This window comes from Pongo pygmaeus, chromosome 2 (genome assembly GCF_028885625.2).
Source record: "Pongo pygmaeus isolate AG05252 chromosome 2, NHGRI_mPonPyg2-v2.0_pri, whole genome shotgun sequence".
NCBI lineage: Eukaryota > Metazoa > Chordata > Mammalia > Primates > Hominidae > Pongo > Pongo pygmaeus.
Genome location: NC_085930.1, coordinates 73,139,047 through 73,167,016, shown reverse-complemented (window position 1 = coordinate 73,167,016; position 27,970 = coordinate 73,139,047). Strand labels below are relative to the sequence as shown.

Here is a 27,970-nt window from a genome sequence, read left to right as displayed (position 1 = left end):
TTTTTTTTTTTTTTGGTTCTCTTATAATTGTAATTGGATGATGACTGCTACTAAAAGACCAAACACTTTAGCAGTTGCCCAATTCCTTCTCCTGTAGCAGTCACTTAAATGGCAGTGATGTTGACTTAAATGACAGCCATTCTGTCTAAAAGGCCATGGTTAATCAAAACAGGATCAGTCAAATGTGTGTGCCTACTGTATGCTCAGTTGCAGAGAATCTTCTCCAAGAGCTTCCCTCATTTGAGAAAAATAATATATGTACACAAATTACTTTTAAAAAAAAAAAGTGTTCAAGTATATACTCAAAATGATCTTGTCCAATTTTGGAGATGATCACTGAAAAACCTCTTCTAGAGCAGTGGTTCTCAAAGTGTAGTCCCCAGACTGGCAAAATCTACATCATCTGGGAAATCGTTAGAAACGCAGATTCATGGGACCTACCCCAGACCTACTGAGTCAGAAACTCTGTTTCTGATCTGTGTTTTAACAAATGTTCTGGGTGATTCTAGTGCATGCTGAAGTTTGAGAAGCATTCTTCTAGGGAAACAGAAAAGAACATTAGATGTGTAGTTGGTACTTAAAATTATCAGGAATATGACGACCTGAGCAAAGAATTGGCCAATAACCCACATCAGTGGGGAGCCTTAAGGTTAGGGAGAGAGGGAGGATGGGTGATGGGATCACTTATAAAGACGAATAGGGCTGCTATCTGAGGAGGTATCAGGCCACGGCTGTGGAAGTGAAAAGGAAGCCAGGCAACCAACTGAAGACTCCTTTGTTGTAAAGTTTTAGAGGTTTCTTCAAGTTTAAGAGAAAGACTAACTGACAAATTGAAAAGTCAAGGAGAGCTGATTTAACAAACAGGGATGAAAATATGCATACTAAAAGGTCATCTCAAATACAAGTAGTTATTTAAAGCAAAATTACAGGAGAAAAAAGTCTTAATGGCCAACTTTGACATTCAACTTTGAGTTGAAAGATTTCAGCAGCTTTAAATATAAGCTTTGAGTAAAGTATCCTTCAATAAGGGTTGAGCACACCAAAGATTTTTTTTTTTTCCAAGACAAGATCTCAGTTGCCCAGGCTGGAGTGCAGTGGCATCATCACTGCTTAATGCAACCTCCACCTGCCAGGATCAAGTGATCCTCCCACTCTTAGCTTCTCAAGTAGCTGGGACTACAGGCGCACGCCACCATGCCTAGCTAATTTTTTTCCCCCTTTGATAGAGATGGGGTTTTGCTATGTTGCCCAGGCTGGTCTCGAACTGCTGAGCTCAAGCAGTCTGCCCACCTCAACCTCCCCAAGTGGTGGGATTACAGGCGTGAGCCCGCTGCACCTGGCTGAGCACACCAAGATTTCTAAATCAATTTGAACACTTGAGATTATCCAAATTTAGCTAAGTTGTATTGGATTCCCTCTCAAAGTTACCTGCCAAAGGAAGGGTTGTGGGAGAAAAATCTGAGCTAAACATCTGAACTATCAGGCAGTAAGATGAATGAATTACTGGCATTTTAACCTAATTGTGAATTTATTTAATGTGTCATATTAGGTTCTCCTTCCTGAGCTGAATCTGTGGATACAGTGTAGTGTGTAACACTTCCTTTAAAGATATCACTCACCTAAGGAAACTTCAGGGGCTAGCTGGAATTTCCTAATCCAATTCTTTATTAAAAGCTTTATTAAAAGCTACCTTTTAGAAATATTAAGTCCTTGTAAATCTTCTCATCTAAATTATAACAGAGAAAGCATCTCCACAGGAGCCTAGAAATAGTATTTTGATTTGAGAGGATAATGCTAGTTTTGAAGAAGAAAAAATAACCACATTAAAATTGAACCTAGGTAAATTAGTCTTGTTTTATGTTCCCTCCAGATATTTTGTACCAAAAATTAGTTCATGTGAAAAGTGAGATTAAGGCATCTACTATGTGACAGATGCTGTGCTAAGAAATTTACATATAACCTCGCAATTCTCCACCAATCAGCTAGGAATTATCATCCTGATTGTATGGATGAGAAAACAGACTTTGATAAGTTAAATGACAAAACCATAAGAAAGTAGATCTGATTTCAAAGCCTTTGTTCTTTTTACCCTAATTCCTCTACAATTTTAGGAAGCTAAAAACATAGGAGTAGGACCTTAACCCACTTGCAGACAACAATTTTTTCGAATATATATTTCGTACAGCCTTTTTATCTCAGTTGACTTGAATGCTCAGCCTAAAATCCAAAACTAAGACTAACTGGGTTAAGGAAAATCTTAATACAGAGACAGAAGTAAGTATGCCCTAAAATACCGAGAACAGGTCTAGAGACCCATCAACATGAGAATGTATTTAGTTCAGCAACCAAATGAATAGAATCGGCTTCTTGTTTGGGGGTTTGAAAGCACTTTTTCATTTGAACTAGTCTTAGGCAATGGTCTCGCCTGACCTTCAGCGAGCCTCAGTGTCTACTGGGTAGCAAGAAATAGATACCGTGAATGGTCACAGCATTATTTACAGCATTTCATCATTCTGGACCTCAAAGAGATTTGAGAACATTTCTCATTTTCCTAGTTATGGTAGGTAATTTTTTCTTTCTCTAACCAACTACTCAAGAGTCATTGAAGAGAAAAATCAGGACCCACTGAAAGAGTGTGGACATAAACCCTCCCTCTTAAACCTAGGATTCTAAACACTGCTTTTCTTGTTACTATGGCGTGTTGTTATTATCGTACAAAGCCACCATTTTCCAATGAGTCTTCAAATCATTTGGAAATGGATTTGGGGAACAAGAAAGAATCCTGTGCTTTTATTGTTTTTTGTTTCTTTATGAAACAAGTAGCAAGCAATACTTCTGAATGTTACATTGCATGACTAGGTCACAGAATTTCCCATTCTGCCTAAGAAGATGCCTTTTTTGAAGTGCTGTGTGTTTGATATAGCGATGGTACACTATTTGTAGAAAGTGGGTTTCAGTATAAACCATAACCACAGAGGTAAATCTATGGTTCAGTATGCAATTTGACGTACAGGAAGTATCTGGGTCTAATGATGAAACTTTTTAACTTTCCAGATGACAGAACAAAGGAAGCAGAAACAAAGAATTGGTCTTCTAGGACATCCTCCTCACATGAATGTCAACCCACAACAACCAGCATAAGCAAATGAAAGAAAGGAATTGTATTTACCTTTTATAATTATTATTAGTGTGGGTATGGCTAATGAGTTCTGATTCACCCACGAAGGTTACATTTATGCTGAATACATTTGTAAATACTCAGTTTTATACTGTATGTATATGATTGCTACTCTAAAGGGTTGGATATATGTGTTGTAATTAGAATTGTTGGCATGATATTTCATTTGTGCCAAAAATATTAAAAATGCCTTTTTTGGAAGGACTAACAGAAAGCACCTGATTTGCACTTGAACCAGATTATAGATTTAAAAGTATATGACATGTATTTTGTATTTAAAACTAGAATAGCCAGTATTTATGTTTTTTATAAAACTGTGCAATACGAATTATGCAATCACAATACATTTGTAGCTCCCGAGTGTCCTAAAGGGAGTGCACATCTTTGAAGCTGGTGTGTTAAAACTATGTAATAAATGGTTAACTATCAAATGATGCTGCTGCCAAAATTATATTAATAGTGAGTTTCAGGCCCCTGGGCATTTTGTACCATGTAATTATCCTATGGTGATGCTGTTTCTCGTTAGTGGCAGTAGTGCCTCCGTCTCCTAGTGATAATGCTCCAAGTCTATGAACTGTTAAATCAGCATTCATTTTAAGAAAAGCAACTTTAGTTTCAAAGATACTTTTAAGCTTCTAAATTGATCATTTAAACTATTTCTTTAAATAAGAGAGCCAAATTAGAGGCTCATACTTTAGCTTGTGAAGAAGATAATGAATTTTTTAAAGGGAACTTTTTATGCAATGTTCAGGATAAATGCATACTGCTGGCCAATCAGTGTCATCTCCTGGGTAAATTTTGATGTCACGTTATAAAGACATGCATAATTGATGGTTTCTAGATTATCTAGTCCAAACAATAGAGTTTATTTTTTCTTCATCTGAACCAACATGCTACAGTAGCTAAGAAGTATTAAAACTATATACATCCATATAAAGATGAAATATGAACTATCTCATTAGAAGTCATAGTTGAACACAGACATGTTATTCTTCTGAAAGAGCCACGTTTTGGTTTTATTTCTTGTCACATGATTTCTTTTCTTGATGGATGAAAAGTATGAAAGGAAACTTTTATATCTGTTGCCTAGTTTTGTACATGGATCTCATTTTACAAGAGAATCTCTCTGCAAAAAAAAAAAGTTTAAAAATGCATTGAAAGCAGAGTTCTGAAATGAGTAACGTTTGTAAATGCATATATAAAAATATTTAATAAATGATGCAGAATATACAGTGACTGGCTGGTGGCTTTCATTTGGCATTTGTGACTTAACTGCTATTCCAATTATATACTTTCTTTAGGATCAGTTTGAAGTACAATCGGTTTGCTTACCAGGTTAATTCAGAAAATGTTTACCTGATTATTTAAAAAAAACACTTGCTGTTGTTATGACAACTCTGAGGAGAATTATTAGAACAAACATTGGGGAGTATTTAGTACAACATTCATTCATTCTTCTGGATTAGTGACTGCCAGCCAGGCTGTCGGGAGCGTCCTACTAAATCTCCTGTCTCTTCTGCTTTTACTGGGGGATCTTTAATTTGCTGTATGCAATGTGGAAGTATCAGGAACAGCTGAAATTTGTTTTAGTTCATGCCCAGTGGTCAGGGTCCTTCAGCAGAGTGTAAAATGTTTTTACAGAGCCACCTTGCCTGTCCAAACGTAGTAAAACCTGTTCCCTCCTCAAATCAGTGCTTGCCCTGGCTGCTTTTTTTCACACTAATTTTCTCTATGCTTTGGTAAATAATACCACCCAATGTTGGGAACTGGGTCAAGATTAAATTCCAGTTAAATGGCTAGTTTTGTAACTAATGCTTCTATTTTATAAATTTGATAACTTAAAAACAAATTAATTTTTTCCAGTCAGTGCAGCCTGTCTCCACAAAATTTTTCCATCGTAAGGCAAGCCTAAGACAGATACCTACTTTTATCTGTAAGCGAAATGGCAATCTATGCTAACCCCCACAACGCACACGTTAGCTAGCAAGGACTTGCTTTTCCCCTGGGCTTTCTCTTTGATCTCTCACACTGCCCAACGCGATGTGGCAGTGTGTGTGGTTTGTCTCCCAAGTCCCATCCAGTTCATTGGAAAGTTCTGCATTGACATGCCAAGTTGCAGCTTTTACAGGTTTGTCATGTTCCGTTTGAATCCTGTCACTTAAGATATAAATCTTCATTCAGTGTGCCAGCTTCAGCAGAAAATAAATGAAATTGGAATGCCACTCCTCCCTCCATGCAGTAGATCCTACCCTTGCCGTTTGGGTGTGAACACTAAAGCTAGTAGAATTGAAACATACAATTTGAAGTTAAAACTCCAGGGGCCTTTGATGTGTAATTGTAATTCTGCCTGCTTCCTTCACATTGTGCCTTTCCAACACCTCTATTTTAAGATCAAGGTCCAAGTCACCTTCAAAGTTACCTACCCGGATGAAGAATTAGTGTTATCAGGTTGAAAGTACGGTAGTACTCGCTAATATGCGAGAAAGCCAATGTTATTTAAGCCATTTTATTTAATATTAACAGTTTGCTATAGCACCAATTCAAGTTTCAAGCATTTGCAACTAATCCATCTGTTAAAGGGTCTGGGAAATTCCATTCCACTTCTCTAACATTTATGGGATCTTACCCTTTCCATGCCCCTAAAATTGTGTAGTGATTACCCTGTTTCTCTCTACAAGTAAAGCTTCCACTCTGTTTGCTGTCGTCCTAAAGGTCTAAATGATATTCCACCCTGTTCAGTTTTCTCCTAGTGCTGTATTTATCTGTATTTACCCTGCCCCTCAACATACAAAATATGATTTTAATTTCGTTCTTTAAAAATTTGATACTATTCACTTAGTTTGCTTTCAAGTTCATGTTCCTTATTCATTGTTCTTCATTCAGCCAATTTTTTTTTTTTATTTGGTTGCACTTTCTGGAAATCAATTGCTTGATTTTGCTCCTGTAAAACATGCTCTTTCACTGTGTTTCACTGAGTACTTCCTAATATAAATTATAAAGCAAGCATACTTTATTTATGGATGCTAATCAACAACTCAGTCTTTGCAGCAGCAAACTATACAAAGCTGTTTGTCTCCCAAGTCCCATCCAGTTCATTGGAAAGTTCTGCATTGACATGCCATGTGCTAGTGGGAAATTATTAAGATCTCTAGAGTAAATTAAGAAAATAACTGTTAAAGACTCAATTGTAGATCTCTGTATACTCCTACTATAGACGACTTGGATAAAGCCTTAATGGGCAACGGCCTGAAAGTTTCTGATAGTTATTTTAAGGCTAATAATGAGACCCTTAGCCTGACTTTTGAGCGGCATGAAGGGAAATTTACTCCTTCAAAACTATTAGAAGCAAAACTACATACTTACAGAAGTAGAGTTGGGTTTTTGCCAAAACACTTTTTTTTTTTTAACAGATTTTGATAACATATGTGCTTGTTAGAAGACAAATTATATGACAGTAAAAGTCACCTTTACATAAGACAGAATATAATAACAAAGGACTGTTATTGAAGGCTCTTGAGACACTGTACAGCAGAAGTGAAACTTATTTTAAATAAGAAATTGAGCCCTAAAGAAGTAAAGTAACTTGTCCAAGGACTCAGCTCCAGAATAAATAAGATCTCCTGACTAAGCAAAATACAGAGAGCTCTTCCCACTTGCTATCTCCCTTCCAGAGTGGGGATATCACTAATCTGTTTCCCATAACAGTTCTCCCTTTACACAAAGCACTCATGCAGAACTTTATTTTGTCCTACATGTGGAACAATACAGATTGATTTGTTTTTTCTTTTCAAATCTCTTTCATGAGATGATGGATCTACACATTAGAAAGTATTGACTCTGAATATTTTGTCAAGACCGAAAACTTTGTGGCAAAGATAAGCAGCGAGTGAGCTCCTAAAGTCTTTATCTTTCACAACTACAAATCGCTTGTATATAGCTCTTATATAACTGCATTTTTCAAAGGGAGAATCCATCCTCGGCCCAATCAAGGTGGCTTCTTCCTAGGGAGAATGTGCAGGTGCACACCGGTGTCCTCTCCTACCACAGAAGTCGGTGTTCATTGGCAAACTCTGCCTTGGTCTTGTTCCTTACACTAATAATTTAACAATCAACTAGAATGTTGGAAAACCCCCATAAAGATTTCAATTTTACAGAAAGTACCCAAAATTCCACTAGTTTTGCATCACAAAGTAGTGGTTGAAGTAAAGTTTTGAGTAAAACGCCGTGTGTGTGGTTTTTGTGGGTGGTTGCAGCTCAGAACAACGTTTAGGCCTCATCAATCATCTGACAGGAGAGAGTATGATGGCAATTTATAAGATGATTATAATTATCATACACATTTTTCCATCTTTGGTATCATATGCCACATTAAGCAACTCTTACAACCTAGAGGCCAATTCAGAAGCATAACAAGCCTTAAGGTCTGGAACCAAAAAAGTCTACTAAAATCAAGAAAATAAAAAGGTAGACCACTGGTGGGTTTTTACATTTGGTCAACTCAGACAACGGTATGGAGTCTCCAGCTGCTGGTATTTTAAACTCATTTGGTAAAACAAATCTCTAGCTTACTAGGGCACGACATTAAAAAAAAAAAATTACCAAAGAAACATCTTAAAATACTTTAAGGTCATGACAAACCAGTGTGAAAGAGAATCCTAACACCTAGAAGCGAAACTGCATCATCCACCCAGCTTGGAGAGAAAAAAGAAAGCCAAAAACCACTACAGAATAAGAATGCAGAGTTTGAGAAAACCCCTAAGGTGAATTCTGAACAACAACACAAAGAGTCCAACAACATAAGAAGTGCATACTGTATGCAAGAACCACTAATGGAAAGAGTTTGCCAGCACATTTATAATGACCTCACAATAGATGGTTGGTCCCAGGTAAATGGAACTTTAGACAATCCAGGAATTTAACCTATTTACTCCTGAGCATAAGTCACATACTTATCACCTATGGTATCTCATAAAGTCTTGTGAGAAGCTTTTTGTAAAAGTTCTCTGCAGAAAAACAGTTAAGGTTTGGTATAAAACTGGGACAAGGAGACCTGAACCACACAAGGCTTAGGTGTTAGGTCTATGTCAGAGTCCACATGGCAACATGGTGGAATGGAAAGAACATGGGCCTTGAGGTGGATAAGAATTCTAATACCATTTCTGTCACTGAAATGTTATAACTTGGAGCAAGTTACTAATGATTTTAATGTGCAGTTCCCCCCTTCTCAAGAGTAGAGATGCTACCACGTACTTCTTTGGGCAGTAATGGGCATCAAGAAAGATAATCTATACCAAGAGTCTGGCACATACCTGATATGTTACTTCCCATTCCTTTGCAACATAACCATTTCCTTTTTTTCATACCTATCCACAATCTCAGCTAACTATTGCATGACCAAAAGCTTCTTTCTGTTCCCACTAAATGGGTCTGATGTTATTACTGTGGGATCCTAAATCTACATGTCTTAACATGACATATTTGGGCCACATCCAGTCATTTTAAAAACTTTTATCTTTCTATCCAAATTATGTTTTAACTATCAGTTTGAACTGAATAAATTCATAAAGAAACCTCTCACACAGCTTATGACTTCCAGATAACTATTCTCATATTTTTTTAGCAGTGCTGGATTCAAATCTGACTTCTTTTTTTAAAATAAATCTTGGGCCGGGCACAATGGCTAACGCCTGTAATCTCAACACTTTGGGAGGCCAAAGTGGATGGATCACCTGAGAACAGGAGTTCAAGACCAGCCTGGCTAACATGACGAAACTCCGTCTCTACTAAAAATACAAAAATTAGGCAGGTGTGGTGGCGCACGCCTTTAGTCCCAGCTACTCAGGAGGCTGAGAATCACTTGAACTCAGGAGGCGGAGGTTGCAGTGAGCCAAGATTGTGCCCCTATACTCCTGCCTAGGCGACAGAGTGAGATTCCATCTCTAAATAAATAAATAAAATAAATATCTACAGAAAAAACGTTTTATCTTAGGAATGACAATATATTTCCTTAGTTTCTGAAGTGCCTTCACTTACATTCTCATTTAAACCTCCCAGTCTTGTCAAGTAGATATTATCCCTGACGTCTGAATGGTCCCAAGTTGTACTATCTTTAATTTAACATTCAAATACAAATTCTACACCACATCTCACTACCTACAGAAGACCCAGAGCCTCCTTAATTTCTTTCTGAGAAGCATCCTGAGAAGGAGCAGAGACCTCACCTTGGGGGCCCGTGAGCCCCTCCGCAACCCGAGCATGAAAATAAAGGAAAATCTTGAATTCCTTCAAGGGCAATTCCAGGCACCTAGCTAGCCCTGAGAAGTAAATAAGCAACTTGTTAAGCAATAAAGTAATATAATAGCAGCCTCAGCGCAGTGGCTCATGATTTGGGAGGCTGAGGCAGGTAGACTGCTTGAGCCTAGGAGTTCAAGACCAGTCTGGGCAACATGGCAAAACTCCATCTCTACAAAAAATACAAAAATTAGCCAGGCGTGGTGGCACACACCCGTAGTCCCAGCTACTCAGGAGGCTGAAGTAGGAGGATCTCCTGAGCCCAGGGAGGTCGAGGCTGCAGTGAGCCAAGATCACACCACTGCACTCCAACCTGGGCAACAGAGTGAGACACTGTCTCAAAAATAACATAACATAACATAACATAAAATAAAATAAAATAAATAAAATAAATAAAATAAAATAAAATAAATAAAATAAAATAAGGTAATAGTAGCTTAAAACAATAGCCAAGGAAGTCATGAGATGTTTGGTTCCCTAAAGAAACTATAGATAGTATCTTAACATATGTCCTTGAGTTGTTTTTCAAAAACCCAGACCACTACCAAAGGAAAAATGCTGTCAGCTGGCAGGTAAACCTCAGATAAGGGGGAACTGAGGACGGAACTCTGACCACTGTTCTTTGTTCTAAATTTCTTCTTGAAGGGCCTGGAGGAAGTTATTGCCCACAGGCCAGAGCTAACATTCTTTTCTGCTGACCTCGAATTTTTCTACAAAGCTTCACCTCCTTAAACAATTGCACATTAGCAAATATCTCTGAATCCACCTATGATCTATGGGCTGTACCCTTCTACTCCTACTCCACTTTGAGATACCCCACCTTTTTAGATTAAACCAATATGTAGCCTCATGTATTGATTTATGACTTTGCCTATAACCTCTGCCACGCTGCCTTTAAAAACCCTTACCTGTGTAAGCCATCTGGGAGTTCAGGTCTTAAGCATGAGCTCCCTGATCCTCCTTGCTTGGTGCCCTGCAATAAATGCCTCACTTTCTCTCCCTGCAATCCCGATGTCAGTGTGTGGCTTTGCTGCTCTGGGTGGGCAGACCCAAGTTCAGCAAGTAACCATTCTAAGGAGGGTGTTTACACCTTCTTCATGATCCCTTGTCACTGTTTCATCCTAAATCCTGATTCCAACCCAATTATCTGTTCCTTCTCATCATCTCCCCTCTCTTTGTTTCACTAGTGTGGACACAGCTCTCTCTCCTTCCTGTCCCCAAAGCACCACTATCATCTGGGCTTTGTGAAGAACGATCTTTAGTGGAAGAAGATTACAATAAGGAATAGGAAACAATTTAAAATTGAGAATTAGTCATTAAAGCTCCCTCCCCCTTCCTTTTCACTCATGGTAGGAGCAACTTCTCTTCTCAGCCTGTTGGCAGGCAGGCATCTACTTTTTCTTTCCCACTTGCCTAAACAAACAAAAGCAAAACAAAACAACAACAGCAAAAAAAACCTTCCTTCCAGCCTCAAGTGAAAACCAAAAATTCTTGTTTCTTTACCACGCAGAGCAATTTTAGCCCTCAGTTCCCAGTCATTCCTCTCTAGATTAGGCCTTTACCTTGGCCAAAAAAGGCTATAATTCTGTCATCCTTAGCTTCCACTTGCAGGGCAAACTGGCTGCTAAAATAGCATTTTTTCTGATACATCCCTATTTTACAGAACAAGAAATGTCTTTAGAAAGTTGAAGTGATTTGGGCCGGGTGCAGTGGCTTATGCCTATAATCCCAGCACTTTGGGAGGCCGAGGTGGGTGGATCACCTGAGGTTAGGAGTTCGAGACCAGCCTGACCAACATGGAGAAACGCTGTCTCTACTAAAAATACAAAATTAGCCAGGATTACAAGATTACGTGCCTGTAATCCCAGCTACTCGGGAGGCTGAGACAGGAGAATCGCTTGAACCCGGGGGCGGAGGTTATGGTGAGCCGAGATCATGCCATTGCACTCCAGCCTGGGCAACAAGAGCAAAATTCCATCTCAAAAAAAAAAAAAAAAAGAAAGTTTAAGTGATTTGACCAAACCAGAACATCAGACCTGGGATTCAAAGCCAGATCATCTGACCTCATGTATATTCACTATGCAAGGTGCCATCCAGCTATGTTCCTGTGTCCCACCTTGCCTGGGGGAGATGTATAAGGTACCAGAGTTCTAAGAGATGCAAAGAAAAGTCAGAGTTCTTAAAGGCAAAAGCTGCAACTAGTTCATTTCTGTATTGTTAGTACCTAGCACAATTCCTCCCAAACAAAGAGGGTCAATGCCTTAGAAGGGTAAAAAAAGATTATTTTTGAAACTTCACTTAATCTGCTTGTTTTGGAGCCAAGGACGAGGAGGAGTCTTTCATTAAGGAACGAATATCTAGCAGTGGCCCAAAAAGAAGGTGCATATAGAACTGAACATCAGGCAGTCACTACTCTTTTTGCTGCTAACTGACCATTCAATCCTATAAACTAACCATTAATCATAATGCCTCTGGCTCCAGTAACCCTGCTTCACAACATTCTCCAATTTGCTCCCTCTAACCAGGGGATCCCAATCTGTCTCTTCCTCCTTCTTTCAATTCTTATAACAAAGCTGTGATTTAGCATGGTCTCTATGAATGTGCAAATTCAGACCCACATATACTTTCATACTCCTCTCTCCACCCAACTCCCTTATCTAACAATGCTAAAAGATAATCCCTCAACAATCCAGGTAGTATTATGGCAGTTCTCATCACACCTGAAGAGACAGAGCACATTTAAGTAGCCTAAAGAAATTATGGCCATTTTGAATAACAAATAATTATGGTTCATTTATACATAAACCATATGTAAATCACTTGAGTTAGAGTCTCCCAACCAGATTTAACAAATTTTAGTATTTCTGCTAATACTAGAAATTTCATAATGGGCCAAAGGACTTAGGGGTGGATGGAAGTCTTTCATAGCTCTTTTTGTACCATTCTATAGTATTTTAAACTGAAACTCTGACATGCTTTGGATCTGTGTCCCCACCTAAATCTCATGTAGAACTATAATCCCTATTGTTGAAGGTGGGGCCTGGTGGGAGATGACTGGATCATGGGGGCAGAGTTCTCATGAATGGTTTAGCACCATCCCTCCTTGATACTGTATAGTGAGTTCTCATGAGATCTGGTTGTTTAAAAGTGTGTAGCACCTCCTGCACCCTCTCTTCCTTCCACTCCAGCCATTTGAAGTGCTGGCCCACTGTTTTCCTTCTGCCATGACTAAGTTTCCTGAGGCTTCAAGGCCCAGAAGCAGAGCAGATGACACCATGCTTCCTGTACAGACTGCAGAACCGTGAGCCAATTAAACCTTTTTTTCTATAAATTACCCAGTCTCAGGCTTTTTTTTTATGGCAATGTGAGAATGGACTAATATAAATTCTCATACTTATGGGTAGAGTACAGTACAACCACTTTGAAAAACAAGTGAAGTTAAAAAAAAATAAACACACCTACTAAAAAATCCAGAAATCCTACTACCAAGTATTAATCCAAAAGAAATGAAAATATATGTCTATACAAAAAACCTGTATGCAAATTATAAACAGGTTTATTAATATCACCTCAAACTGGAAACAAACCAAATGTCCATCAACTAGTAAATGAATAAACAAATGGTGGTACAAACATACAATGGCGATTGTGTGCAGGTGGCCCACAGCCCACACACCCAGGACTGCTAATGTTTGGGTTGACTCACGGTACCTTTACCCTTTTTAGCACATTCAGTGTGCACACTTTTTGAACTAAGTATTTCACAGAGTTGGGCAGGAGGGCAAGGGTCAAAAACCTGCTCACTAGAGAGCGAGGTAGCACTGGCAGTGAAACTTAAAATGATTTGTGCTCCTGATTTAAATAAAAATAATCAGTTGCCTGTGTTTTAGAACTTACAAATGGAACAGTCCTGTAGGTATGCTGCACTAGTTTCCCACTGTTGCTGTAACAAATTACCAAAAACTTAAAGGCGTAAAACAACAACACAAAAATGTATTATCTTACAGTTCTGCTTGTCCACATTCCTTCTGAAGGTACTAGGGAAGAATCCATTTTCTTGCCTTTTTCAGGTTCAAGAGGCTGTCTCCATTCCTTGGCTTGTGGCCTGACCCCATCTTCAAAGAGAGGAATGGCCAGTTGAGCCGTTTACACATTGTATCATTCTGACTCTGACTCTCCTGCCTTCCTCTTTCATTTATTAGGACACTTGTGATTCCATTGGTCCAACCTGCATAATCCAGGAAATCCCCCCATCTCAAAATCCTTTATCACATCTGCAATCTCCCCTTTGCCATGTAAGGCAACATATTCACAGGGTTTGGGGATTAGGACATGAACATCTTTAAGGGGGCCGCTATTCTGCCTACCACATCTGCTTAGGCAAAATCTAGACAGGTTAAAGACAAGAAAAACAAATCACATATTTCTTTTCAACTCTGACGGATTTGAATACAATTAGGAAGGTCACATTTTCTCATGGTCCAAACAGGCTGAACAAGTCAGTTCATTAACATGATCGTATACACTGATAAAGCTATAAATGATTGCCCAAGAGCCTGTTGCTTCCTTTTACATACACTATTGGTATTCTTGGACAACCAGAAACAACTATAAAAAGTTGTTTGCTTTTTTAGACACACACACATACACACACACACACACACGCACCCCCAATTAGAGACTTTCTTCCTCATGTTTTATTTGCTAGGATTTGCACTTAAAAAGTAAGATCCAGTGAGGTACAAAGAAAATAAAAGTAGATCATAAACTTCTCAACCAGATACCTTTATTGATTTTTAAAAAATGGATGCATACCTGTATAAGGTTAGAAAAGTTGTAAGTTACTAATGTAATAGAGCCAAAAAAAGAAAAAAGATTAGAAAAATTAAATAATATGCCATCCATATTTCTTTGATGAAGTGTCTGTACAAATTTTTTTGCCCACTTTTTACTTTCTTTTGTTATTAAAATGTTTAGGACTTCTCAGACTATGATTATGTTATTAAATTTTAAATTTTGAAACTTATGCTTTTTATACTCTGGTTGCCGGTTCTGTACTAAATATATGTTTTGCAATTTTTTTTTTCCCTCATCTGTGGCTTGTCATTTTCTTAGCAAAGGTTGTTTTTGTTTGTTTTTTTGTTTTTGTTTTTTGTTTTTTTTTTTTTTAGATGAGTCTCCCTGTGTTGCCCAGACTAATCTCAAACTCTTGGGCTCAAACAATCCTCCCACTTTGGCCTCCCAAAGTGCTGGGATTACAGGTATGAGCCACCACACCTGGCCAGCAGAGCTTTTTGAAGACCGAAGGTTTTAATTTTGATGAAACCCAATTTATCAATTATTTTGCTTCTATGGTTCATATTGCCTCCTAGGAAATCTTTGCCTAAGATTCCAAAGATTTTCTCCTGTTTTCTTCTAGAACAGCATTGTACAATATAACTTTCTGGTATGGCAGAAATGTTCTATAATCTGTGCTCACCAATACACTGGGTATAGCTAGCCAGATGTGACTTCTGAGAACTTGATATGTTGCTGCAACAACTGAGGAGCTGAATTTTTAAATTTTATTTTGTTTTAATTAGTCTAAATTTAAATAGCCACATGTGGCCACCATAATGGGCCAGGAAGTTCTAGCAGTGTTATAATTTTAGGTTTTACATTTTGGCCTATGATACATTTTTACTTAATTTTTATAGAGGTACAAGGTATGTATCAAAAAAATATGGACACCTAACTCCTCCAGCACCATTCTGTGTGAAGACTATCCTTTCTCCAATGAGTTAATTGGCACCTTAGTCAAAAATATCAATTGACCATGTTGGTGTGGGTCTATTTCTGGACTCAATGCTGTTCCATGGACCTATATGTCTATCCTTTCATCAACTGAACGTATAGTCAACTGGTATTTAAAAAAAGTGACAAGAATAAACAATGGGGAAAGGATAGTCTCTTTAACAAATGGTATTGGGAAAACTGGATAGTCACATGCAGAAGAATAAAACTGGACGCTTATCTTGTACCACACACAAAAATCAACTCACCAGCCTGGGCAATATAGCAAGACTCCATCTCTACAAAAAAAAAAATATATATTGAGCAAGGGAGTTTGAGGTTGCCGTGGGCTATGACTGCACCACTGTATTCTAGCCTGGATGACAGAGTGAGACCCTGTCTCAAAAAAAAGAAAAAAGAAAAAAAGAAAAGAAAAAACCAACTCAAAATGGATTAAAGACCTAAATGTAATACCTGAAACTATAAAACTTCTAGAAACAGGAAACCTTCATGGCATTGGTCACGGCAATGACTTATTGAATAAGACACCAAAAACACAGGCAACGAATGCAAAAATAAACAAGTGGTACTGCATCAAACTAAAAAGCCTCTGTACACCAAAGAAAATAATCAACACAGTGAAAAGGCAACCTACAGAATGGGAGAAAATATTTGTAAACCAAAAAATCTGATGAGAGGTTAATATTCAAAATATATAAGGAGCTCCTATAATGCAATAGCAAAAGAACCAACCAAACAAAAATAACATAATTTAAAATGAGCAAAAGCAGGTGCAGTGGTTCATGCCGACAATCCCAGCACCCTGGGAGGCCAAAGCAGGAGGATTTGAGTCCAGGAGTTCCAGATTTGCCTGGGCAACATAGCAAAACTCAGTCTCTACAAAAAAAACACAAAAATTAGTCAGGCGCAGGAGCATGCACCTGTAGTCCCAGCTACTTGGGAGGCTGACATGGGAGGATCACTTGAGCCCAGCAGGTCAAGGCTGCAGTGAGCTGTGACTGTGCCACTGCACAACAGGCTGGGTGACAGAACAAGACCCTGTCTCAAAAAATAAAAACTTAAAAAAAAATTTTAATGGGCAAAAGACTTGAATAGACATTTTTCCAAAGAATTCATACAAATGGCCAACGGGTATATGAAAAGATGTTCAACATTGCTAATCGTCATGGAAATACAAATCAAAACCACATGAGATATCACCTCGCATCTCTTAGGATGGCTATTTTTTGAAAGCAACAACAATAACAAAACCCAGGATATAACAAGTGTTGGTGGGGATGTAGAGAAATGAGAGCGCTTGTGCCCTGTTGGTGGAAATGTAAAATGATACAGCTGCTATGGAGCATAGCATAATTTTCCTAAAAAATTAAAAATAGAGCTACTATATGATCTAGCAATCTCATTTCTGGGTATTTATCTAAAAGAATTAAAATAAGATATCTGCATTCTCATGTTAACTGTAGCACTGTTCACAACAGCCAGGAGGTAGAAACAACCTTAATATCCACTGGTGGATGAATAAAGAAAAGGTGATGTGTGTATATAATGGAATATTATTCAGGCTTAAAAAGGAAGAAAATCCTGTCACATGCTACAACATGGATGAACCTTGAGGACATTATGCTAAGTGAAATAAGCTAGTCACAGAAGGAAAAATATTGCATGATTCTTCTTACATAAATTACATAAAATAGTCAAACTCATGGAAGCAGAAAGTAGAATAGTGGTTGCCAAGGGCTGCAGGTAGGGGAAAAAGGGGAGTTGCTATTCAGTGGGTGTATAGTTTCAGTCACACAAGATGAAAAAATTGTAGAGATCTGCTGTATAACTTTGTGCTCATAGTTAACAATACTGTACACTTAAAAATTTGTTGAGGGTAGAGCTCACTTTTTTAACCATAAAATTTTAAAAATCATTTTGTCTTGATTTTTGTAACTTTATAGCAAGTCTTGAAATCAGGTAGTGTGGATGATCCAATGTTTTCTTTTCCAAAATTGTTTTGGCTATTCTAGGTTCTTTACTTCTCCATATAAATTTTAGAAATAGCCTGTCAATTTCCACAAAGAAGACTGCTGAAATTGTGACTGCAATTGCATTATATCTGTTGATTTTGGAAGACTGACATTTTGACAATATTGAGAATCCTCATCCATGAATTGAGTACATTTTACCACTAGTTTAGGTCGTGATTTCTCTCATCAATGTATGTCAGTTTTTGGCATGCAAATCTCATACATGTTCTGTTATATTTATTCCTAGGTATTTGTAAATTGGATGCTATTGTAAATATACTCTAAAAAGTTTTCACGTTCAAAATGTTTGCTGTTAGTATAAAAAAGTATGGTTCATTTTCATATATTGACCTTCTATCCTGTGGGCTTGCTAAACTCACCTACTAGATCCAGTAGATTGTCTAAAAAAAAAAAAAAAAAAAAAGAGTCTCGCTGTGTCACCCAGGCTGGAGTGCAGTGGCACAATCTCGGCTCACTACAAGCTCCGCCTCCTTGGTTCACGCCATTCTCCTGCCTCAGCCTCCGGAGTAGCTGGGACTACAGGCGCCCACCACCAAGCCCAGCTAATTTTTTCAATTTTTATTAGAGACAGGGTTTCACCATGTTAGCCAGGATGGTCTTGATCTCCTGACCTCATGATCTGCCTGCCTTGGACTCCCAAAGTGCTGGGATTACAGGCATGAGCCACCACACCCAGCTAGATCCAGTAGCTTTTTGTAAATTATTTGGATTTTCTTCATAGACAATCATGGTATCTACAAATGAAGGCATTTTTATTTCTTCCTTTCCAATCTGTATGCCTATTTCATTTTCTTGCCTTATTACACTAGCTAGGACCTCCTGGACAATATTGAATAGGAGTGGGGAATGCCAACATTCTTGCTTTGTTCTGATCTTTGGGGGAAAGCATTTAATCTTTCTTTATGAAGTACGATGTTAGGTGTTTTCATAAATCCCCTTTATCAGGTGGAGGAAATTTCCTTCTATTCCTTGTTTTCTGAAAGTTTTATCAGGAACGAACGACAGATTTTTGTAAAATGCTTTTTCTGTATCTATTGAGATAATCACATGCCTTTTTTCTTCTTTAGTCTGTTGATATGGTAAATTGCATTGATTGATTTATGAATATCGAAACAACTTTGCATTCTTGCAGTAAGGCTCATTTGGTCATGATGTATTTTCTACTCTTTTTATATACTAGATTTGCTAATATTTTGTTTAACATTTTTATGTCTATATTCATGAGGGGTACTGGCTTGTAGTTTTCTTATAAATTCTTTGCCTGGTTTTGATATCAGGTAATGCAGGCCACATACAATTGAAAAGTCTTCTCTCCTTTTTCTTTTGTTTTTGCAAGATAGGGTCTCACTCTGCCACCCAGGCCAGAGTGCAGTGTACAATCATAGCTTGCTGCAGCCTCTATCTCCTGGGCTCAAGTGATCTTCCTGCCTCAGCCTGCTGAGTAGCTGGGACTACAAGCATGCACCACCACACCCGGCTATTTTTTCTTTTATTTTTAGTAGAGATGAAGTCTCACTATACATTGCCCACGCTGGTCTCAAACTCCAGAGCTCAAGTGATCCTCCTGCCTTGGGCTCTCAAAAGGCTGGAATTACAGGGGTGAGCCACCATGCCCAGCTTTCCTCCCTTTTTCTATGTCTGAAAAAGTCTGTATAAAAATGGTATTACTTCTTCCTTAAATGTTGAAGGATTTGCCAATGAAGCCATCAGATTTTTCCTGTGGGAAAGTTTTTACATTGCCTAGTACCTCTTAGGTAAGCTTTGAGTGTCTGTCAAGAAATGTGTCCATTTGATTTATCAAATTTATTGACATACATAAAATTGTTTATGATATTCTCTTATCATTTTAATGTCTGTAGGATCTATAGTGATAGCACCTTTTTCATTCTTGATATTAACTTATGTCTTCTCCACTTTTCCTTCTGATAAGTCTGGCTAGAGGTTTATTCATTTTGTCTTTCAAATACCAGCTTTTGGTTTTAGAATCTTTTTTAAAATTTTGTTTCTGCTCTTTATTATTTTATAGTTTCTGCTTGTTTGGGATTTAATTTGCTCTTCTATTTTTAAACTTTTTAAGGTGGAGACTTACATCATTGATTGGAGGCCTTTGTTTTATAATATAAGCATTTAATGCTATTTATTACCTTTTAAGCACTGCTTTAGCTTAGTTTCATACATTTTGATGTGTTATATTTTTATTGCCAGTCCATTCAAGTTTTTAATTTCCTTATGCCTTCCTCTTTGACTTACAAGTTATTTAAAAGTGTGTTGTCTAATTTCCAAATACTTGAGAATTATGCAGATATTATCAATTTCTAGTTTAATTCTGTTGTGATTAGAGAACATATTTTATATTATTTCAATTCTTTACATTTGTTAAGGTTTTATGTCTCAGAATATCATCTAACTTGGTAAATTTCCCACATACATTTGAAAGGATGGTATTCTGCTGTTGTTGGCAAGTTCTCTAAAACTTAATTGAATCAAATTGGTTGACAGGGCTGTTCAGGTTTTCTATATCCCTACTGATTTTCCGATTACTAGTTCTATGGATTACTGAAGCAGGAGCACTGACATCTCCAACTAAAATTATTTGTCTATTTCACCTTGGGTTCTTTCAATTTTTTGTGTTAGGTCCATTCATATCTATGCTTGTTGTGCATTCTTCATGAATTTCTCCCTTATTCATTATGTAATGTCCTTCTTTTTTCCTAGTAACATTCTTTATTCTAAAGTCTACTTTGTCTAATATAGCCACTTCATCTTTCTTTTGATTAGTGCTTTGCATGGCATATCTTTCTCTGTCCTTTTACTTTTAATATATCTATGTCTTTATATTTGAGGTGGGTTTCTTGCAGAAAGCATACAGAGTTGGGTCAATTTTTTAACCCAATCTGACAATTCTTGCCATATTTAAAAAAACAAGTTAAAATTTCCCTCTACCTACTCCACCTTTTAAAAATTTGGATGTCTTTATATATTAGGCAACGCTTCAAGCCACTAGCCACTTCTATGTGCAATAATGTTTCCCTGTCCTAGAGGTTTCTTATAGATTTGTCATGCAAATTAAACATAATACCTTTATTCAAAAATAACTTAAAAGTATACTTGATATTTCTATTCTCCCAATCCTAATGAGACAGAAGCAAGTCTTATACACCAAATGACTCCCAATATCTGTCTACAACTAAAATCTCCCAAGTCACTGTCAAACTCACTAAGCCAAAAGCCTACTTAATATTTTTGATGTTTCACAGGTACCTCTTACTCAACATGTCTAAAACTCAATTTGTTACCATCCCCTGTACATTCTTCCTTTCAGATTTGTACCCCTGTTTTATGTCTCTCCTCTCAGTGAACAGTAGTACCATCCTGCCAATTGCCAAGTCAGAAATTCAGGAACCACCTTCTCTTCTCCCTCCATCCAACTAACCACCAAACCCCCATTAATTCTACTCCTATATATTTTTTCAAATATCTTACCTTTTCATTCCCCATCTTATGTACAATGTTACTAGCCTTTTCAGCAACGATCATTTCTTACCTGGACTTCTGCAAAAGTCTCTTAATGGTCGTTCCTCCTACTTGCCGTTTTGAAGCTCCCAACATTCTTGTACTCTACTCCCCAAAACTTCTACTCACAAAGTCCTTTGGCTCCTTCTTCTTCTCTATCCTCTCTCATCACTCCCTCCTTCACTGAAGCCACTGCCCCAACACACACACGTAAATCTATAATAATTAACACTGTACTTCCCAAGTCCTGGAACAGATGCTGTCTTTTGCATCATGTCTTTTCACTTGCTATTCCTTTATTTAGAACATCCACCTCCTCCTGCGTTCACTTAACTTTTACTTATCCTCCAGGTTTTAGTTAAGGTATCCTTTCTCCTGGGAAGCTTTACATAATACCCTAATCTAGAGTATGTGCTCTTTATCTTTTAGCACTTAACACACTGAAATTATTCTTCTCTCTGTATCTCTTTCTAGATTGCAACCTCCATGAGAGCTGGGACTGCTTTACTTGTTCATTTCATTCATCACTCTGTTCCCACTATTGTTAAATTCAGTAATCGTTATTACTTAGAAACAGGCACAAACCAGAACAAAGCAGTCAATGGCATAGTGTAATTTGGGTGTATTGACTCTCAGTGCACCACACTGACTATGGTCTCAGTCAAAAATATTCATCGCCCAACGTGTTGACATTCTTATTACTGTGTAAGGCATTATAGGACTTGGACTCAGACGACCTTGGGCAACTCCTTTCAGCCTCTCTGAAGGTTTTTCTTCATTTCTTAAAGGGATTAAGCAATACCTATACCAAAGTGATATAGGAGAAACAGATTATAGGAGATGAAGTGAAAGCATTTTGTAAATCAAACAATGATACTCAACATATACATATATGTATCCTTAACTAATCCACGGTGGCCAAAGGATAATGGCTTATTTTTACCCGTCAGTGTTTTCCACTACTACTAATTTCCTACATTTTCAAATTTATTTTAATAAAGGACAGGATAAATACAAATCACCTTTCTTTTTCTTAAGTCTAAAACCCTTGTTTTAAAATCCTCATCATCCAATATCAATTTTATTTAAAGATTCTCAAATAGTTGCTGTGGATTAAAATAAAATTATTGATCCCTTTATTATACAAAGGATCTGTTTTAAGTCCACACTAACATTGTCAGATTTAGTTATTTCACTTGAAACAAACAAAAAAAACAACAAAAATATTAGAGGAAACAAAAATTTCTCAATGAAATATTATAAATAGCCAGGATGTATACCACAATTAAAAGGCATAACTTTTCAGGAAGATTTTTTCTTAAAAAAAAAAAAGTAAAAACAATGCTATAAATTTCCAGAGGTGGAAGAGCATATAATAAATTGTTTTATTCCCCATTATCCAAAATAGTACAGTTGGCCTTTGAACGATGCAGGGGTTAGGGGTGCCAGCCCACTGTGCAGTCGAAAATCCAAGTTTAACATTTGACTCTGCCAAAACTTAACTACTAAGAGCCTACTGTTGACTGGAAACCTTACCAATAACATGAACAGGTGATTAACATATATTTTGTATGTTATATATATTACACACAGTATTCTTACAATAAAGTAAGCGAGAGAAAAAAATGTGATTAAGAAAAATCATAAGGAAAATACATTTATCGGTATGTATTAACCCCATAAGTTTATAAGATGAATTGTGTCTGAAATGGCAGGCAGCTGCAGCTGCAGACCTCCATACATATCAAGCAATTCAACTTTTTCTTCTAATGTCATGACTTTTCTCTGCTTCTTGGGAGCACTTCCAGCATTGCATGGGTCCCATGGTGTTACGCAAGGTATCGCACTGAACACAATGAAAGTATTGCACTAAACACAGTATTGCACTAAACACAATGAAAAATACATGAGAACCTCAGAAGATGACTTTTTACTGTGATACACAATTTTCTGGAGAGACTGACTGCTCCTGCAGAGATGATTAGCATCACATGACATTTTAAGTGGATATGCACAACACTTGAGCTCATGGCAATAGCAGCAGGAGGTGGCTACAAAATTACAAGACAGTATGTACTACAGTTAGTTTTATGCAGTTACGATTTAATACTGCATCTTTTTTGTTTATATTTCTCTCAACTACAAATGGTGCCATGTAGTCTATGTTTGTATGCATGTTATATTTTACATTTTTATAATAGATTTGTGTATATTTTACAGTAAATGATAGACTAGTATCTACATATATGTTCTGCATTCATGATATACCTAAGTTTCTCTTAATTTTTTCAGTATTTCTAGGCTACCTGGCTCATCTGTTTTTTCAAATTGTCACAAATGTCCAAAAATTTTTCTAACACATTGAAAAAATTATTTCAATTATTAGAAATAATTTTTTGAATTTTTTTTTCAAATTATTGAAAAAAATCCACCTATAAGTGGACCTGCGTAGTTCAAACCCATGTTGTTCAAGGGTCAACTGTAAAATAAAATCATGAATATAAATGGTATATTTAAATAGTAAATATAAATGGTACAATCTCAATAAATCTTAATTATAATTGCTGTAATTATTTATACTACGTTAAATAATGTATGTTGAACTGAAATAGTAAGACCAAGGACAACTAACTCGTTTATGCCAATTTCAAAAATCTGGACCATTAGTAGCTAAACTCTGCAACTGTTTAAAATATTAAAATGAAAAACTGGTTAAATGGAAAAGTCAAACCCTGGATTCCCTCATATGTGTATTTTTCCCCCTGTGGACCTCATCTGACTGGACCTCATATGCTTTCAATAATTTATTTGTAAATTATAATTCATACATAACATCAATCAAATGGCTGCTTTTCCAACAAGGAGCTATGTGTGGGCAAATCACTGACTTTAGCAAACACCTGACAGTTAATCAAGGGGGTCAGGATCAATCGGCTATTTGTACATATTTTAGACTTATGGCATCGCATACTGCGTGCGGTCATGAAAGACTCACAAAAAGCTAGTCACATCCTGGCAAAACATGTTGTGTGATAAACAGACCATAAACAGAAACTATCACTGGCACTTAGGGGCAAACTCCAGCTGGGTTTCTTTAACCGTAATCCCAGTTTCAGCTGCAGGTTTTTTCCAGAAAGAACAGTAGTTTGATTTACTCAACACTCTGTAGAAGTCAGGGTGTGATTATCCTCTAAATAATATTACAAATGGATTTTCTCTGAACTCCTGTAGCAACAGGATCTAACAGTGGTTACCGTCAGAACCAGGAAAAGGTGAAATTAAGATCAAAATAAACGTCTACAAAAAATAACAGCTTTTAAGGACCACCTAGAGACAATGGAGGTAGGGGTATTTTTGAGACCAAAAAAAGAGTGTAACACAGCACAGAACATGAATACTTTTCAAGCTTTCAACAGTTAACAACTGAAGAGTATCTGGTTTTGCCAGCTCTCCTATTACTGTTTTATCCCATGTTATTCCAATACACTAATAACCTCCACAAATACAGATCAATCACGTTTCCTTCTTGATCATTAGAAAAGGACTAATTGTAAGAGTAAATTTAGAAAAGATAATCAATGAAATGCTTCCTTTATCTTTTCTAAAACACTAAACTAGAAAGATTTGCAAAGTAAGACTGAGCAGCTTTTTCTACGGCAGGGATCAACGGGAGTGTACTTAATAAATGAATAATTGCATTCCTTCTCCCTGGCCAGCCTACAGAGTGGAAATCGACCTCTGTTCGGCGGGCCTGCACAACCGGCTGGCATGGTGTCTGCGTTCCCCTCCTATGAAAGGATCAGCTCTAGTTACATGCCCTGTGCGCGGCCTGAAGCCTGTAACCGGGATTACGAGCCCACTATGAGCCAGGGACTAAAGGTGACACAGATTTCACCTCTTTTCATTACCTTTGAAGGAAGTTCTGTGCCCTGATGAGGAAACTGGGGCCTAGCTCGCATAGGCAGTGCGGCAGAGTCAGCCCTGCGGTCCCCAAGGTAGGGCACGAACCCACCGCAGTGCTTGCACCAGGCACCGGCTCCGAGAGCAAAGGCGTGACTGGGCACCTAAATACCCACTAGGCAGGTAGTGACTGCGACATTAACTCTCTTCTTGGCCACTCTCAGGCCGCAAGCCCTCAAAAAAAGGGAAAACTGAGGCGCGAGCCAAGTGACTTTCCAAAGGTCACAGCTGGTAGCTGGCCGAGGAGGGCCTCGAGGCCTGGTCCTTGCGACCCTCAACGACCATCTGTAATAATGCCCAGAGCCTCTGCCAGGATTGCCCAGTCCTAGGTTCCCGCGGCCTTTGAGGGGAAAGGGCCAGGGCCTAGACGTTCCCCTCCCGCGTGGTTTTCCCGTCAGCAGCTTTCGTCTGCAAGGGAAAGCGGCGGCCCCACCCGCAGACAGCTGCGAGGCACCCCGCCAAGCGTATGCGCCAATTCCCAGGCACTCCCCCCTCCGCCTTCACCCTTTTGCCACCTCCGCCCTCGACCCAGCCCCGCCGTGCGCCTGCGCGCCCCGGCCTGTGGGCCAGCGGCAGTCTACTCACGTGGGCCTCCGCATGGCCCAGGGCCGCCAAGGGCAAGGCGGGGCCTCGCGATCGCCCCGCCCCCTCCGTGCCCCGCCCCCTAGAGGGAACGCGGGACCCTCGGCTGGCTCGGGCACTTCCCCGCCCAGCCCGGGGCGCCGGCTTCGCCGCGTGCGCGTGCGCGTGCGCGTGGTGGGGTTTGGCTGGGGGCGGGATGCGGTCGAGTCCGCAAACTCTAGTGGGAAGGCGGCGTGCCGCGGCCGGCTTTGATGGAGGAGGGGTCGTTTCCCCGGAAAAGGAAGGAAGTGGGTGTCACGGGCCTCAATACGGCCCCTTTGGTGTCTTGAGTGGGAAATCACAAGATACTGCTCCAGATTTTCCGATTTTATGGCTAAATCCAAATGACTCGGACCCCCTGCCCCATCATGTCAGGAACTTCAGCAGTTCCTTCCACCAAAGCTCAACTATTGCTGCAAGCGCTGTGGTAATCATGAGCATTATCTATGAAGCTACTGCTGTGGTCAGGGCCCCAATCGTCCTGCTGAGTAGCAGGCTTTGAAAGACGGTGTCCAAGGCCACCCTGCTGGTCAGTGACCTGCTCTAGAGGCTAAGCCAGGGCATGCTTAGAACTTTGATATTTAGACTTCTTACATTAACTTAACCCAGTTAACAGGTTTGTGGGGGCATTTTTTGTTTGTTTTTTTGAGACCGAGTCTCGCTGTCACCCAGGCTGGAGTGCAGTGGCACAATGTCTGCTCACTGCAGCTTCCGCCTTCCGGGTTCAAGCAATTCTCTCACCTCAGCCTCCAGAGTAGCTGGGATTAGACGTGCGCCACCTCACCCAGCTAATTTTTGTATTTTTAGTAGAGACAGGAGTTCACCATGTTGTCCAGGCTGGTCTCGAACTCCTGGCCTCAAGTGATACACCCGCCCCGACCTCGCAAAGTGCTGGGATTACAGGCGTGAGCCACCGCATCCGGCCTTGTGGGTTGTTTTTTTTTCTTTCTTTCTTTTTTTTTTTTTTTTAGAGACAGGATATTGCTGTATTGCCCAGGCTGGAGTGCAGTGGCATGATCACAGCTCACTGCAGCCTCGGACTCCTGGTCTCAAGCGATCCTCCTGAATCAGCCTCCTGAGTAACTGGGACTACAGGCGCGTGCACCATGCCCGGCTCATTTTGAAAAATCTTTTTATAGACAGGAGGTCTCGTTGCGTTGCCCAGATAGACCTCACACTCCTGGCTTCAAGCTGCCCTCCCACCTTGACCTCTCAAAGCACTGGGATTACAGGCTCACGAGAGCCACCGCACCCAGCCACTTACTGATATTCTTGTGTAGCTTTCTGGTGGGTAGTTTTATTAAGAAAAGTCTATATCCAGACCATGTCACTATATTCAAAATAAAAAATCCCTGCCTTAGGTGAGTTGTGTGTGTTCTCATACCATGGGTCCCTTGAGAACACGAAATTTTTTGTGATTGTTGTTCTTAACATTACTTTGAAGCTGTCCTGATGGAATGTGGTAAGATGGGGCATTCCTGGGACAGGACTTAAGTGAACATATGTCCCACATTTATCACATTTGGCGGCATTTAGTTTTGCTTGATTATGAGTTCCTGTGGATTTTTTTTTTTTAGGTTGATTCCTGGGTGCAAATACCATAAGGAAGTAGCTCTAGATCTGCTGTTCAACCCCCAAATTTCACTTTCTTGTTAATATGGATTACTGCTACTCCTGTTTTTCCCATCTTCTCTTATGGTGTGTAGTTTTACTGAAGATTATCATCAGAAGGTGGTTAAGAGAATGGGAGGATTAAGGAACAATGAGAATTGAACAAATAACAAAACCTTTACTGATTTGAGATCTTCAAGTTCTGCTCCTTCCTTGCCGCCCTCTCACCCAAAAGTTTTAGAACTCAGTGACCGTTCACAGATGGACTCAAATCTTTGCTTATAACATTTGAAAGAATATTCTTCCTGTATTTGGACTTGAACTGCCTAAATTGAAATTTTGGCAGAATGGGTGCATTGGAAATTGGGGAGGAGGCAGTGTCAAAGTATTAGGGAAAGGAGGGGATAATCTTGGCTAGGAGAGATAACAATGAGAGTTTAGAGAAGGAATTTTTTAAAATGAGTGAGTGGCAGATCTAACAATGTTCTATGATTTATTTATTTATTTAGAGACAGAGTCTCAGTCTGTCACCCAGGCTGGAGTGCAGTGGTGCAACCTCAGCTCAACTGCAACCTCTGCCTCCCAAGCTCAAGCGATTCTCCTGCCTCAGCCTCCCGAGTAGCTGGAATTACAAGAGCACTCCACCATGCCTGGCTAATTTTTGTGGTTTTATTAGAGATGAGGTTTCACCATGTTGGCCAGGCTAGTCTCAAACTCCTGACCTCAAGTGATCTGCCCACCTTGGCCTCCCAAAGTGCTGGGATTATAGGCATAAGCGACCGTGCCTGGCCTCTATGTTTTAATAGTAATGGTAGGCTACATTCTTGAGCATAAGGATTTCTATATTATTTATGGTGACCAAAAACATTACTGTGTCCTCATTTGGGGAATCTTTTTAGTTAAACTAGGCCTGAGAATAATTGACAATAGAGTAGGAAGGGCATAGGGAGGGGTTGAGAGCTTAATGACA

The 27,970-nt window shown here is 38.9% G+C and overlaps 1 protein-coding gene and 1 long non-coding RNA gene across 14 annotated transcripts in view; one reads left to right on the top strand and one right to left on the bottom strand.

Moving 5' to 3' along the window:
• ITPR1 (inositol 1,4,5-trisphosphate receptor type 1) overlaps positions 1-4,414 on the top strand; it is a 363,735-nt gene extending 359,321 nt beyond the window's left edge. For all 11 annotated transcript variants that reach the window (XM_054482499.1, XM_054482497.1, XM_054482492.1 and 8 more), the window contains one exon: positions 3,055-4,414. In XM_054482499.1, the coding sequence (XP_054338474.1) occupies positions 3,055-3,141 (87 nt within the window). In that variant the 3' untranslated portion in view covers positions 3,142-4,414. The remainder of the gene's footprint in view (positions 1-3,054) is intronic.
• LOC129033653 (uncharacterized) overlaps positions 1-27,970 on the bottom strand; it is a 72,845-nt gene that overhangs the window by 28,797 nt on the left and 16,078 nt on the right. The window contains exon 1 of one of the 3 annotated variants that reach the window (XR_008501642.2): positions 25,354-25,498. The exons of 1 other annotated variant lie outside the window; for it this stretch is intronic. This is a non-coding gene — a long non-coding RNA (uncharacterized LOC129033653). Of the gene's footprint in view, positions 1-13,474; positions 13,577-25,353; positions 25,499-27,970 lie in introns of those variants that run through there. One more of the 3 variants, XR_008501641.1, reaches the window with a different exon arrangement.